We start from the raw sequence: 15,281 nt of genomic DNA on the forward strand, positions 1-15,281 counted from the left end.
GGGGGGGGGGGGGGGGGAGGGGATATGAGGTCAGAGAGGCGGGGGATGGTCCTAAATCACACCGGGACTTGTAGGCCACTCAAAGGACTTAGGGTTAACGCTGAATGAAATGGGAAACCACTGCGGTTTGCAGCTGAGGAGTCATGAACTCTCTTCTGTTCCAGAAGGATCCCTCTAGCTCAGTGGTTCTCAACCTTGCTAATGCCACGACCCTTTAATACAGTTCCTCATGTTGTGGTGACCCCCAACCATAAAATTATTTTCGCTGCTACTTCGTAACTGTAATTTTGCTACTGTTATGAATCGTAATGTAAATATCTGATACGCTGTATCTGTTTTCCGATGGTCGTGACCCACAGGTTGAGAACCGCTGCTAGCTGCTGTAAGGCAGGGCCAAGGCCAGCGCAACCAGTAAGTGTAATCATCCAGGTGAGAGATGGCTAATGACCTGGGCGCCGGCATAGGCCAAGATGGTGGAAAGTGGTTAGATTCTGGATAAATTCTAAAGATAGAGCTGGCAGCATTCGGTAACTGGCTGAATGTGGGTGTGAGAGAAAGAGGGATCCAACCTGACTCTTTAACAGCTTTGGTCCAAGTAGCAGGAAGGAAGGGGTGCTCCTGCCATTTACCGAGATGGGGTGCTTGTGGCAGGAGCAATTTGGGGTGGGGAGGAGGGGTGGGTTGGTGAGTTTCAGATGTTGACTAGACAGCTAAATGGAAATGTTGAATAGACAGCTGGAAATACAGGACTTGAATTCAGGGGTGAGGCCTAGATAGGAGATACGAAAAAACGGGAGACATGAGCTTAAAGATGGTATTTAGCCACAGGACTCGTTTTAACTTAGAATGATGAAAGGGGGACTATGGCTACCAAAACTACAAATAAATGCAACACTAACATACTTGCTACTTTACTGTAACTATCCTCAATATCAAGTTTCAAATTCTCTACCTCTATGTAAGAGAATTCCACATTTCCATGTCCTATAATACCCAGTGCAATGCCTTATATTCAACTTGATTAACCTTTGTTATTTTACTTATTTAGCTGTGTGACCTGGACAAGTGACTACAGGATAAAGTGCTTAGCACAGATTAAGTACTATACATACCTGTCTGCTATTACCTTTATTTCAAAATAATCATTTCTCCTACCGTCTATGCAAAACCAGTCTCAACTCTATCCTAGAAAAACACTCTCCTGCCCTAGCTGATTTGGCTCAGTGGATAGAGCACTGGCCTGTAGACTGAAGGGTCCCGGGTTCAATTCTGGTCAAGGGTATATGCCCCGGTTGTGGGCTCGATCCCCATTAAGGGGCGTACAGGAGGCAGCCAATCAATGATTCTCTCTCATCACTGATGTTTCCATCTCTCCCTTCCTCTCTGAAATCAATAAAAATATATTTTTTTAAAAAAACACTCTCCTTGGGTTCTATGCCCTGTGTCTCCTGTTTTCCTCCTTGTTCTCTTGGCCGCTCCTTCTCGGGCTGAGCTCACCCACCCACTTGGGCTTCAGTGACATGGCAACAACTTCCAAGTCTTCATCTGTGGTCCAGGCATCTCTGATGAGCAGGCAGGCGATCATCTACCCAGGAAAGCTGACACCTGTCTTCCTCGCTAGGCGATACGCTCCCGAGCAGGGCTGGTCCCTGGCTCGAGGGTCAATCCTCAGCACATGCAGCATTCGGCACAGAGCAGGTGCTCCCGCGATACCAATGAACTGGAGGTCAACAGTCAAACTTGGGCATTCTCAAGTTGCCAGCAGAGCCATTTTGCTTGGCCAAGCAGGCTGTGCACTGCCTAGCTCTGAGGGGCGGGCACCATTCACATGTACCAGGGCTTGGCAAACCTTCTGTAAGGGCCGGCTGCCATGGTGGGAAAGCAGCCTCGGACAATACGTAGATGGCGTGGCCGCATTCCAACGAAACTAGCCACAAAACAGGTGGAGGGCAGGACCTGGCCCACAGGCTTCAGTTTGCCGACTTCTGGCACAGATCATGTGATTAGATTAGCACTTCTTGGAGTTGTGCCATGAGTCTGGTTCTGGGCGATAACACCTCCATTTAATTCAAACCTTTTAAAGTGCTTTGAATCATGAACATGGATTTCACAACTCTGCCATCATGAATGAATGGCAGATACGTAGCCACAGACTAGAAAGGGAGTTCTCCCTGAAGTCCGAGGCTACATGCGCAGTGCTTCTGTGTGTGCACGTGTGTGTATTTTCGATTTAAAGGTGACACGACAAGAAAATAAGTACTGTCTTACCTGGAGACTGTGTGTGCATCATAGAGGGAGATGGACTAACTGTGTTGTGATAAGATGTAGGAGGTGAAGTAAGAGGGTAAGCGCCCGATGATCCTGGCTGCTTGGGAAATGGCTGAAAAGAAGAAATTTAAAATGTTTGTCAAACGGCCATACAACATAGCGTGAGTGCATCGCTTTCCCTAATAGACAGCTCCAATAGTAACATTTCACACTTCATGAAAATGTACAAAATACACATCCGTAACACAGGTTTTCCAAAACCGCCTGACTTTAAAAAGGCAGCATCCTCATTCCTGATCTTGCGATGCCATCGCTTACATTCCTCAAGATGGCTTTCGCTCATTTTATCTGTCATGAAAAATAATGCTTCTTTCCTTTGGTGAAGTTTTGGAGTCAATGAAATATGGTAGTTCAACCTGACCTCTACTTACCTTTACCTTCATCTCCAGTAATGAAACAATGGAATCCTTTCTACTCTATATTTTTAAAAAATTGAGGTACAAATCACATACAGTAAAGCGCACAAATCTTAAATGTACAGTTGGATGGATTTTACAAACGTAACTACGACATAGATGAAGATACTGAAGAGATTACCACAGAGGTTCTCAACTTATGCGTCTCGACCCCTTTGGCGGTCGAACGACCCTTTCACAGAGGTCGCCGAAGACCATCCTGCATATCAGATATTTACATGACGATTCATAACAGTAACAACATGACAGTTATGAAGTAGCAACGAAAATAATTTTATGGTTGGGTCACAACATGAGGAACTGTATTTAAAGGGCCAGAAGGTTGAGAACCACTGGATTACCAGAACCCCAGAGCCCTTCCTTATACACCTTAAGTCTTTATCACCTCCCCACAGGTAAGCACTATTTTGACTTCTATAACTCAAGTTTGGTTTTGCATTTCATATAAATACTGAAAGTACTCATTATATACATGGTATCTGGCTTCTTTTGTTCAACTCTATGTCAGTGAAATGCATCATGTTGCTGCATGCAGCAATAATTTGCTTTCTCATTTCTGTAAAGTATTCCATTGTATAAATACACCCCAATTTATCTACCCAGGCTACTATTGCTAGATATTTGAGTTGTTTACAATTTTTTGGATAAATAATGTTGCTATAAATGTTGTGTGTTTTTTGATGCATTTCTGTTGTACATATACCTAAGAGTAGAATCATTAAACCACATGTTGCATGATGTTCAGCTTTAGCCCTCTGGAATACTGCTAAACCCCACTGCAAGCTAGCTGTACCATTTCACACAGCCTCCAGGAATGAGTTTCAGTTGCTCCGAATACCAAATGCTGGCAAGGATTGTCATTTTTCTTCGTAAAGCCACTATTGTGGCTATGGAGTATGACTGCACTACACTTTGGTTTGTATCTCTGTGATGCCAAATGACATCCATTTGGACAACCTCTGTGGTGATTACACGGGTGATCACCTGACATCACTTTAAGTGCACAAGTCTGAGGTGAGCGCTGCTTCTGGTACTATTCACTTCCTATCACTGGGAGCCTCCTCCTTGTAACCTCTATGCCTATTTTTTCATATGGACTTCCTGGGCATCTGGGACCCACCAAGGGTCTCCTTGTCTTTCAAGAAAGAAGCCCAGCCCTGGCCAGTGTGGTTCCGTTGCTTGGGCTTCGTCCGGTGCACTGAAAGGTTGCCAGTTCGATTCCCAGTCAGGGCCTATTGCCCAGGTTTCGGGCTCAATCCCCAGTAGGGGAAGTGCAGGAGGCGGCTGATCAACTTTTCCCTCTCACACAGATGTTCTCTCTCTCTCCCCCTCTGCCTTCCTCTCTCTAAAAATAAATAAGAAATCGTAAAAGAAAGAAAGAAGCCCAGACACCTGTAGAACCTGTTAAATTAAACAAATGTTATGCCGTGTGGAATTTCAGCTCCACATTACCTGTTGCTGAGGTGGCGGCTGGAGTTGGGAGATAAGAGAATCCATCATATCTCCTCCTATGGGAGAAGGGGGATTATCGTCCTCATTTACAGACCTTCTCCGAGCATCCTGATTGCTGTCAACAAACATATTCAGGAAGGTCTATGGATATAAACAGGTAAAATTTACATTATTTTACCTAACTTTAGCCTGGTATTTTAAAATTATTTATAATATTTTAACAGAAATAAACATACCATGTCTATCTTTGAAATATAAATTTAACACATGATCACTAGCACTAGGACAACCTGAAGGACATATTGATAATTTTGAAGGGGGGATATTGAGGAAAACTGTTAAGCACCATAACAAAATCAACATCAAGGTTTCAGAAAATTGTATCAACTAAGAAGTACAGTGCAAGCAAAGAGTCGAACAAAGAATTACACCCTGGCACTTCTTAACAAGAGGCCAAAATATTTCCTTATTATTTCCTGAAGCAAAAATGGGGGAGGGAGAGGATCAAAACTTGTATGTTGGAAAATTTCCTACTTAGTGAGAGTTTTCACTTTTTAAGCTAGAAAATATGAGAGGAAAACTGAATAAAGAAACTAAGCCATCTTTTCTCTTTTTTATCTAATGACTTAATCTTGAACCATCAAGAATGGGACAGCTTTGTTTATAAGATATGTCATCAAAGGCTACCAGAATTTGTGTCAAGCATAGCTTTTCTTTCTTGTAATACTCTTCATCTTCCCAGTCTTTAAAAATATAGGTCATAAGATTATCAGAATCACTCAAAAGCATTTAAAAGTACACAGTCTAATTTCCAATTAAAGCTGACGATTCACAACACATTTCATCTTCTCCCAATAATCCATATGAAGCGCTTATAAACATTTTTTAAAGCAGTAAGTCACAACGAAAAAAGAATGGGAAAAGAAAAAAATAGCAATAAACTCTGGAGGCTGCCGAGCAGATGGCTGAGTGGTAACCAACAACGTGAGGGAGCTGTATCCTAAGCAAGCAGTGGGGGAAGCCAAGAAGCGAAGCTATTTCCATCTAGATCCTCAACACATGTAGGAACTGGCAGCGCCAGATACCTCTGCAAATAAGGATGAAGGTGAAAAATTATCCAATCAAAATTGCTATCTAGCCATATTGTAAGAAGAGGAGGAAAGGAAGAAGGTGTTTGTGAGCAGCAGCCTGGAACGAGGAAGGAGCACACAGAAAGCATTAAAAAAGAATTCAATCCTCATCTTTCACTCTGACAATCAGATAATGCCCTCAACTAAGCAGTCAACGAACAGCAATGTAAGCACCTATTTAGAGATAAGATAGAAATACCAAGAGAATCAACTATGTAAGAGTTGAAAACATAGCAGGAGAATGGCAAGAGAGGATTGCAGGGGACTAATTTTCAAAACAAGTCTTTCGGAATTATCTGACTCTACGTTATAAGCAACTGAGCTATTATACCAGAATCTCCAAGGATTCGGGCCCAGGACCCTACATTTTAAAAAAGCACCATAGTTCTATTGGCATATCAAACCTACTCAATAATCAATGATGAAGACTACTTTTAAAGTTATAAATAGCAAATAGGACTCTCTTTAGTGGCTTCCACCTTGCCCAGCACAGTAGGTACACAAGGGAAAGACCTTTTCTCACCTCATACATAGGCACAACCCTTTAGAACTTCTAGCTCCTTCAGTCCAGTGGCAGAGATAATGCATTAACATGGCTGCTTATTAAATTTAGACAGGAATTTGTTGCTTTGCCCCATTATTTCCCCCCTCGAAGGAATTGTTTGAGATCATGTTTATGTTTATTCATGCTGTACCACTGAAGTCTGTTACCTTTAGTCCTGGTGCAGGATAAAATCCTTCAACTAACTTGCTATTATCAAAAAGACTATAGGCACCGTCCCGTATGGCCACCACGCCTCGGCTCCGGCAGTATATGTCAATGCAGTACATGTTCCTGAAGGCCAGTCTGATGTGGGTGGACGACTGCGGCAGGATGGAGAAGCACTGGTAGGCCGTGTTGGTTCTCTGGGTCAAGCCCAACATCGGCACAGTGGGGAGTTTGTTGATGGCATTTAACGGAGCCTGAGTATCAAACAGTACCTACAAGGAGCAAACACAGTGAGAGCAGCCCAGCTTCTGTACCGTGCTAAAACTTCAGAATTTTCAATGTAGAAGCATCATAAATGAGACAACATCCTTCTGATACATTCCACAAAACTTTCCCTTGAAGCGAATGCAAACTAGATCGCTCTGTCCACTTTGAATCAAAGAAAATTCTCCAAGAAAAGTGCAAGATATGAAAGACACAGATACCCACCCTCATCACTAATACTAACCGAATCTTGTTTTTAAAGAGAAAATAAACTTAATTACCTGTAGTAACTGAACCACATTTGGTATTTTGTTGAACATTTCTTGAAGCTGATGGAGAATGGTATTGTGACAGTTACTGCAACCTGAGTTTGGACCAACAGTTCCCAAAGAAATGTGGAATTTCTGATGTATCGAATTCCATTGGATACTAATCTAAATCAAAGAGAATACATATTTCAGACACTGAGAGAGTAAAAGATTCAATTATTTGAAAAAAATGTTTAAACAGTAAGGCAAAATTCCAAAGATCTAAATTAGATCTTTTCTGAAAGCAACTCCTAAGACTGGACTCTTTAAATTCTAGGCACGCTGTTACTAAGGACCAGCGCATTCACTGAGCATGTGTGTTAGATATCCCACTTCTAAATAAAACAAAGAGAGGGCGCTAAAGAAAACACTTTGATTAAATTTTATTTAAAAATTACCAATGTGTTTCTAATGTTCGCTTTTCTCTTGAGCTGAAGGAGAGTCACCCTCTAGGTGCACACGGTCATAAAGAGAAAGGAAGCCACCCCCAACACAGATGCCTTCGTTAACAGATTGTTAAACACTCAAGTAATTTCTGATATTACTTGATTTGGAGAGTGCAGAAAGAAGCCAGCTGGCTGAATTTTCATACTGAATTTCTAGGGTTTTACATGTGAGGTAGAAAAAAACAACAAAAACCACAGCAAAAACTATGAATTATGGGGAATACCTTAAAAAGATAAGATCAAACAATGTTCATTATCACATGACCAAAAATACAGACATACCATATTGTTCAAACTCATGTGTGAACTTCATCACAGTAATCACATTGCTAAGAAGATTTAAAATCAGTTAAGAACAAAATACAAAAACTAAAAGTACATTGTCTAAAACTCAAGATTATATACCTATCAAAGAGGGTATAATTTTTGTTTTCAATTTTAAAGAGTTAAACATTATAGTACACTATATTTGTATCAACAAAGTATTTAAATTTTACCATTTATCCCTAATTTTTACTTGAGCCTCCAATTATTTCAAGGCAGTTTTCATAATTTTTGAATTCTTGCTTTTTACAAGATTGATGAGAGGAACTTCAGTTTTAATTAATTCATACACTTACTGAGCTTCCTTTGGTGGTTCCATAACACAAGATAAGTTTCCGGTAATTATAAACACGAACTTCTGAGAAAATATTTAGATGAGCAGGTATGTCTAAAGATAAAGGAAACAAAAAGGAGATTAAGATTACACATGCAAAATGAAAAATATATATTTGAAAAGGAGGATATTTTGACAATATTATATGCCTAGATCAAAAGATCTCTAATACGTGTAATTTAGTAAAGAAAGAAAAAAAGAAAGCAACAGCATAAATAGAAAGTAGGCTTCCTTCCATTTCCATTCCTACACGAGGTGGCCTGGGCAGGGGTGGAGATATATTGAAGCAATAGCATAATGGTCAGAGGCTTCAATTCCAGCTCTGCCATTTACTAGCTATGTGACCATCAACAAGTTTCTTAAGTCTCTGTGACTAGTTTTCTTCATTTATAAAATGAAGCATAACTTACCCATCTCATAAGGTGATTGATTATGAGTAGTTAATACAAGCAAACTGTTTAGTACATTGTACAGCACATAGTAAACTCTCTAAGTATTAACTATTATTATAATCTATACTAATAAATGGGTAATATGCTAATTAGACCAGATAGACGAGACGTCTTCTGGACAAAGCCACGGTGGTGGGGGCTGAGGCAGAGGTGGTTAGGGGCGATCAGGCTGGCAGGGGAGAGTGGCTAGGGGCGATCAGGCTGGCAGGGAAGAGCGGTTACAGGTGATCAGGCTGGCAGGCAGAGGCGGTTAGGGGTAATCAGGCCAGCAGGGGAGAGCAGTTAGGGGTGATCAGGCCAGCAGGGGAGAGCAGTTAGGGGCATCAGGCAGGCAGGCAGGGGCTGTTAGGGGCGATCAGGCAGGCAGGCAGAGGGGTTAGGGGCGATCAGACAGGCAGGCAGAGGTGGTTAGGGGTGATCAGGCTGGCATGCAGAGTGGTCAGGGGCAATCAGGCAGGCAGGCAGGTGAGCGGTTAAGAGCCAGCAGTCCCAGATTGCGAGAGGGATGTCTGACTGCGGGATCGGGCCTAAACCAGCAGTTGGACATCCCCCGCAGCGTCCCGGATTAAAGAGGATGCAGGCTGGGCTGAGGGACACCCGTGCACGAATTTTGTGCACCAGGCCTCTAGTATTATTATAATATGGTATACCCATGTGTAAAAATTTCTGGAGACATAATTAACAGTGACTGTCTCTGAGGGAAGGAAACTGAAGCCTAAGTTAAAAGGGAAACTTATTTCTCATTGGATATATTTTTCTTTTCTTCTTCTTCTTCTTCTTCTTTTTTTTTAAACAATAGTGCATGTTTTACTTCTTCAGTTAAAAAAGGGGGGGATGTTTTTCCCCCCAAAAGGAAGATTATCACACGTACCTGGTAGAGAACGTGCAAATTCCAACACACACTCATATAATCGTGCAATGCTATTCCAGTCATTAAGGAACATTTCAACCACTTTCCTACCACCAACGGGTTCAGACAACAGGTTTTCATATGTTAGATAAACATGCCGGGATGGTCCTACCGGATTAAAAGAGAAAATTAATAGCAATCGGTATGAAAAAAAGTCCAGAAATATACAAAGACAAAGTGTGTGAAGCATCTCACCTTGTTCCCTGGTAGAAGTGCCATTAAGCGGACAATTTGCAAACACTAGCTCTGCCACCCACGTGCGGTTATTTCTACCTTGCAATCGGAAAGTGCAATCGAGGAGAGAGCGGTCCAGAGCCTTCTGGGTTTCCTCACTTACACCCTTACAGGGAGGAATTCTGGTGAGGAAAGACAGCATATGAAGTGTACTTCCCGTCACAGAAAGACAAAGCACAGTCTCCACAATGACAGGAGGGCATTTACATGAGAGCTTCCGTTCAAAGTCTCTACCAGGCACCTTCTGTAAAGGAAGGAGGCAACTCATAGCAATTAAAGGCAATTCATAGCATTTAACCCGTTTCCATTCACTTCAACACAGGTTAAGACTCTCATTTTAACAAAGTGATGTTTGTTTTCATCCTTAATCTTGTTATTAGAAAAGACCACAATTCTTGAGAATGAAAAATCAAGGATATTGACTTTCTACAAAATCTATTTACAACATCCTCAAGGAAAAACTAAGGGGAGCAAAATACTTGTAAAGCCACTTTTGAAGGCAGGATGATCCAGTGGAAAGTACAGGGCGGCGGAATCAGGGACCTGCATTTGAATTCTGACTCAGCCGCATTTAAACCCTTGGATTTCAGTTCCCAACTACAAAATGGAGCTAAATAACTATCTCATGGTCAGTGATTTTAAAACTAATAAAGTGCTTATGGTGGCTGAGACAGCAGGTATTCATAGATGTCAATCCCCTTTGCAGTAAAACAAATCTTCACCGATTGCCATGACAGAATTCCAGGTTCATTATCATCCCCTTCGCCTCCTCTACAGAGTAACATGCACTATGATGAGCTTTAAATGTATCAATTCATTTAGCATACATGTTATTACTCACATATATCACACATACAAGAGGAATGTATGAGTTTAGTTGTCTTATCACACCTACCTATCCATTTTCTCTCAATTTTATGACTCTCTTATTTGTCATAAAACACTGAGAGGTAATCCAGTTTAGCTGTTTTTTTCAGTAATGGGTGAAATAATGAGATAATATATTCTTTAACCCTACATTATCTTGTAACTCATAGAGAAGGTGGATCAATTCTCAGACTTGGTATGATTATCAATAACTAAGGAAAAACAACAACAACTATAACTGGAAACATGGAATCTTGGTTTAGGCCTCCTGTTCAGAATGGAACACCTAGAACGAGGTTTTTCAATGTTGGCAATAGTGACATTTTGGGCTGGACTCCGTTGTGGAGGGCTGTCCAATGCAGCCCTGGTCTCTCCCTACCAGATGCCAGGAGCACCTCTAGCCCCTCTTTTAAGTTAATGATAACCGAAAATATCTCCAAACATTGCCAAACATCTAGAGGGCAAAAGTACCCTGGGGTTGAGAACCACTGACCCTACAATAAGCAACTTCAGAGAGCAAACAAGAGACAGGAATTGCATATGGTAAACAATAAACTCCGTAGGGGGAAAGAAATCTATACAGGTTGCATAAAATTAACATAGCACTGAAATTTCCTCAATTAAAAATTCATCCCAATTCTTCTTAAATGTATAGCTTTTTACATTTTTCAAAAGTGAATCCTTCATACTAGAGACCTTTTATGACTACCAGGAAGATTTTATTTGGGGTAGTTATTATAGAAATCGCATAAATCCTCACCAAAGAACATTCTTAAAGGGAGGGAGGGAGGGAGGGAGGGAGGGAGGGAGGGAGGGACATCAATTAGCTGCCTTCCGTAGGCGCCCTGAGTGGGGATCAAACCCGCAACCCAGGTATATGCCTGGACTGAGAATCAAACTGGCAACCTTTCGGTGCACAGGATGATGTTCAACCAACTGAGCCTCTCCAGCCGGGCACACATATGCCTGCCCCTACCCTTCAAAACATAACCCTAACCCATAAGAGTTATAGAGCAACCAATGCAGAGAGATTTCTAAATCTTGGTTTTGAAAATGGAAATGCAATACATTATCTTCCTTTCACATAAAATAGGTATTTCATGAAATCCATCTGGTTAGAAAATGAACACACAGAAGCCAGCACATTTTCAAGTAAGGACTAAGTAAGAATAAGACTCCTTCCAATTTATGGTCTCAGGAACAATACAACCTTGAAAATATATTCCAGGTCACTTTCTTAATCTGTGACACAAATATAAATGGCTTACCCCAAGAAACTTGGAAAATATTTACTTGCTTTTAAGGTTATACATGTAACAGAAAGAATAAAAGTCAACTGCCTTCTTAGGCAGGAGAATTATGAGTTCTCAAAAGGGGACTGAAATTGCTTTCATAAAAATGCTGAGCATAAGATATTTTAAAACTCTTGTAAAATATGAAAACATAACTAAGAAAATAGAACACAAAAGTTAACAGCACCAACTCATCTGCAGTTGCCAAGAAGAGTGAAAAGAAAAAAATACCCTGCATTTTAAGCAGAAGTAATTCAAAACCGAATGCAATTAAATTAAGAGTACTACATTTTCCTATTGATTTCCATTGTAAGACTAGCTCTCCCGCTCCAGAAAACAACATTTCGTAGAGATGGCATGAAGATAGCCAGGAAGGGAAGCTATTCCAGTTCTTCAACGCTTTATCTGGATTAAGCACCAGGACACGCTGAAGCATCCATCTTATATAAAAACTGCTCTTTGAAATTTTAACCCTGCATTTTGGCTTCTGTAATGCTTGCTGGCTTAAATAATAAGGAAAATAAGACTACTCCCATTTCAGAGAGGCCATTAAACCTTCCCCAGACGAAGTTATCAGTGCTGGCACCAGGCCAAGCCTTTGGTCGAGGTCTCAAAGCCCCAGCACATAGGGGCTCTTTAAGAACTTGCAAAGGGGACTGGAACAGAACCCCATATTTGGGAGACAAAGAAGGTAAAAAAGTATAAATACATGAAACTTCCTGTGTGACGGGGCTCAGAATTTGAGAGACATTTTCCTCTGGGCCCGCATGTAATAATAATAATAATAATAAATGTAACTCCATCTCTCTAAGCGTTGCTTGGTTCTTCTCCGGTTTTCTATAACAAGGCAGGTGGCGTGTATGTCACTTGCTAGCCCTTCCCATCTTCCACAGCAACAAACTGATTCCCAAGTAACAAAAACGAAAGCCCTGCTGGCTCAGATGACAGAGCTGCCGTGTCTTCGCAGACAGGAATTCAATCGGTAAAAATTGCTACTATGATTTATATGATTAAACATCTAAGAAACAATACAAATGCCAAAAAAGAAAATGTTTTTTGCACAAAAAAGGTTGATCTCTCGCCCTGGCCGGTGTGGCTCAGTTGGCTGAGTGTCGTCCCATGCACTGAAAGGTCTCCGGTTCATTCCTGGTCAGGGCACATACCCAGGTTGTGGGTTTGACCCCTTGTTGGTGTACGTAAGGGAGGCAACTGATCAGTTTCTTTCTCTCCCTCCTTTCCTCTCTCTAAAAAAAAAAAATCAATAAAAGTATATTTAAAAAAAGGTTGATCTCCTAAATGGCATACTACCTTTGCAAGTCCACCTGGTCACCTTATGAAGCACAAACAATGCATTAGCTTTCCTTTTAAGCATCCTTTGGCGCCTTGCCCTCTATGTTTAGAACCAAGCCAAGCCCTCTGCCCATCTCCCTCTGTACATTCTTTCCTGGTGATCTAATTGACGATCCCAGCTCAATTACTATCACCTTGGTGATGACTCATCTACCTGTGCTGCCCAGACATGTCTTCTGAGCTTGAGACACATCCCTACCTGCCCAAAGGGATGTCTAGGCACCTCAAACTTAGGAAAGCCCCTCAAACTCACATCTCCAGTGTCCCTTATCTTAGAAAACACCACGCTCATCCATCATTCAAAAACACTTATTTAATGATGTCAGTTTCTGTTTAAAATCATCTGATGGCTTCTTATTGCCACTAGGACCAAATCTAAATTCCTTAAGGACACTTACAAAACCCCACGGGACCTGGACCCTCCCTGCTGACATCTCTCCCACTCCTGCCATGCTGAACTTCCTCCAGTTCCGGGATGCTCAGCTCTCTTGCCTCCGAGCCTTCGCCAAAGCAGTTACCCCTTCTGGCGAGGACCACCCCTTCGCACCCTCGCTCCCTTTCCTGTAACTCCCTCCTCTCCTGCGGTCAGAGCACAACTGGGGCTTTCTCAGAGCCACCTTTCCTGACTTCCGAACTAGTCCAGATCCCCCTGCTATGTGATCCAGAGCATCCTGAAGGGCTCCACCAGAATGCAAGCCTGACACGGAGTCACACTCAGGAAACATCTGCTGAATGAAGAAAAGAAAGCAGAGGAGAGCCGAAACCAGTTTGGCTCAGTGGATAGAGCGTTGGCCTGCGGACTGAAAGGTCCCAGGTTCGATTCGGGTCAAGGGCATGTACCTGGGTTGCGGGCACATCCCCAGTGGGAGATGTGCGGGAGGCAGCTGATCGATGTTTCTCTCTCATCGATGTTTCTGACTCTCTCTCTCTCTCTCTCTCCCTTACTCTCTGTAAAAAATCAATAAAATATATATAAAAAGAAAAAAGAAAGCAGAGGAGAGACAACCTAAGATACCAAGCGGTGCGGGATTGCCACTCGGCGGGTGGAAGAGAATCCTCCCCCAGATTTTAGCAAGTCTGCAGAAATCCGTGACACCCACATGAGTCTGCTTTATGCTGACTCATGAGAGGAGAGGAGCGGCTCTGGCCGTGTGGCTGCAATGTGTGGCACCAAGCGACACACGGGACAGGGACTTACTTCAATAAGCGAATTGCATGGCTGAAGCCATCCCCTTCCATTTGCACTCCTTGATGGGGAATCTCCAGATTGGACAGCTAGGAGGAGAAAAGCACAGTTATATCAGACCACCAACTTTACAAGGGAAACTACCTTCTCTAAATCCTCCTGCTTATTCTCGCGGCATCTTTCCTAGGGCCACTCTTTCTAAAGTTACAACATATGAGGCACGAGCATTGTCCGCATCATTTGATTTTCTGGGAACTACATTTAAGTCCAGTGAAACTCAAAGATGACCCAGAGCTTCTAGTTAAAAGACACCTCCATCGGTGATAAATCTTCACAATTCGGGAGACTGATCTCATTTGTGTAGTGAACCAGAAGCAATCCGTAATCTATTCTGGTGGTTCCAAATGATTCAATTGTAAAATAAGATTGGTCTACCGGTGTAATTCAATTATATTCGTTTGAAACACTGTTTGAATGATAGTCGTATCTCACATCTGATCACAAACAATTATTTTTTTAGTTCAGAACCTTTCTGGAATACATTTTTATTTTTAACAAACTATTTCCTGTAGAGCCAGTAAAGGAAAGAGTTCCCAGTGGGAGGGCTCAGAAAGTGAGGTATAAAATGATGCGGGAGAGTGCCCGAGACCCTGCCGTGGCACTCCAGGGTATTTAGGTGTGCCAGAAGGAATGCTTGCCTTCGGCAGAGGGTCCCAGGTCTTCCACGGCAGACTATTTATATTGACCTTGGTCCCGAAAGGATTTGAGGCAGCCCTGAGGATCTGACTGAACCCTGGGCTTCTGGCCTGTGCAGGGCAAAGGTTTAGAAAAAGAACCCCTGACCAAATAGGCAGTAGGAGTTCAGACTCAAAAGGAATCGAAGGGTGAAGGGCTCAAAAACTGTTGCCTTTATTCTATGGATCAGAGAAATAAATAGCCCGGGTAAGATTAGATTTCGTTATTCACATCTCAGTAGAAATTGCTGTAAGCAGAAAATGTGCTGGCTTTGGTCTTTAACGTGTCTTTTTCGTTGAGAGAAGAAAAGTAGGCAAGGTTTTTAAGAGCTTGATTGAGCTGACAAGAGCTCATGTCTTATGTGTGTAACAGGTATAGGAGTGAAGAGAAGGGGACAGAGAGGACATGTGTCTATAGGTGTTAGTCCATGTGGCATACAAAGACACATTTCTGTGATTTCTAGCCTGGGGGTAGGGGAGGGGCAAGACCAGGCAGGAAAAGAGGAAACAATTGCATTACTTTGCCCTTGGACACCATGCAGCCT

General features: G+C 42.2%; 1 protein-coding gene across 1 annotated transcript in view; it reads right to left on the bottom strand.

The window, feature by feature from the left end:
• Nucleotides 1–15,281, bottom strand: part of MED14 (mediator complex subunit 14) — a 62,301-nt gene that overhangs the window by 13,972 nt on the left and 33,048 nt on the right. Inside the window, exons 16-23 of the mRNA XM_006090581.2 lie at nt 14,015–14,091; nt 9,269–9,429; nt 9,035–9,181; nt 7,674–7,765; nt 6,581–6,733; nt 6,038–6,307; nt 4,197–4,337; nt 2,269–2,380 (exon numbers count right to left, since the gene is read on the bottom strand). Of these exons, the coding sequence (XP_006090643.2) occupies nt 2,269–2,380; nt 4,197–4,337; nt 6,038–6,307; nt 6,581–6,733; nt 7,674–7,765; nt 9,035–9,181; nt 9,269–9,429; nt 14,015–14,091 (1,153 nt within the window). The remainder of the gene's footprint in view (nt 1–2,268; nt 2,381–4,196; nt 4,338–6,037; nt 6,308–6,580; nt 6,734–7,673; nt 7,766–9,034; nt 9,182–9,268; nt 9,430–14,014; nt 14,092–15,281) is intronic.

This window comes from Myotis lucifugus, unplaced genomic scaffold (assembly GCF_000147115.1).
Source record: "Myotis lucifugus unplaced genomic scaffold, Myoluc2.0 scaffold_76, whole genome shotgun sequence".
Lineage (NCBI taxonomy): Eukaryota > Metazoa > Chordata > Mammalia > Chiroptera > Vespertilionidae > Myotis > Myotis lucifugus.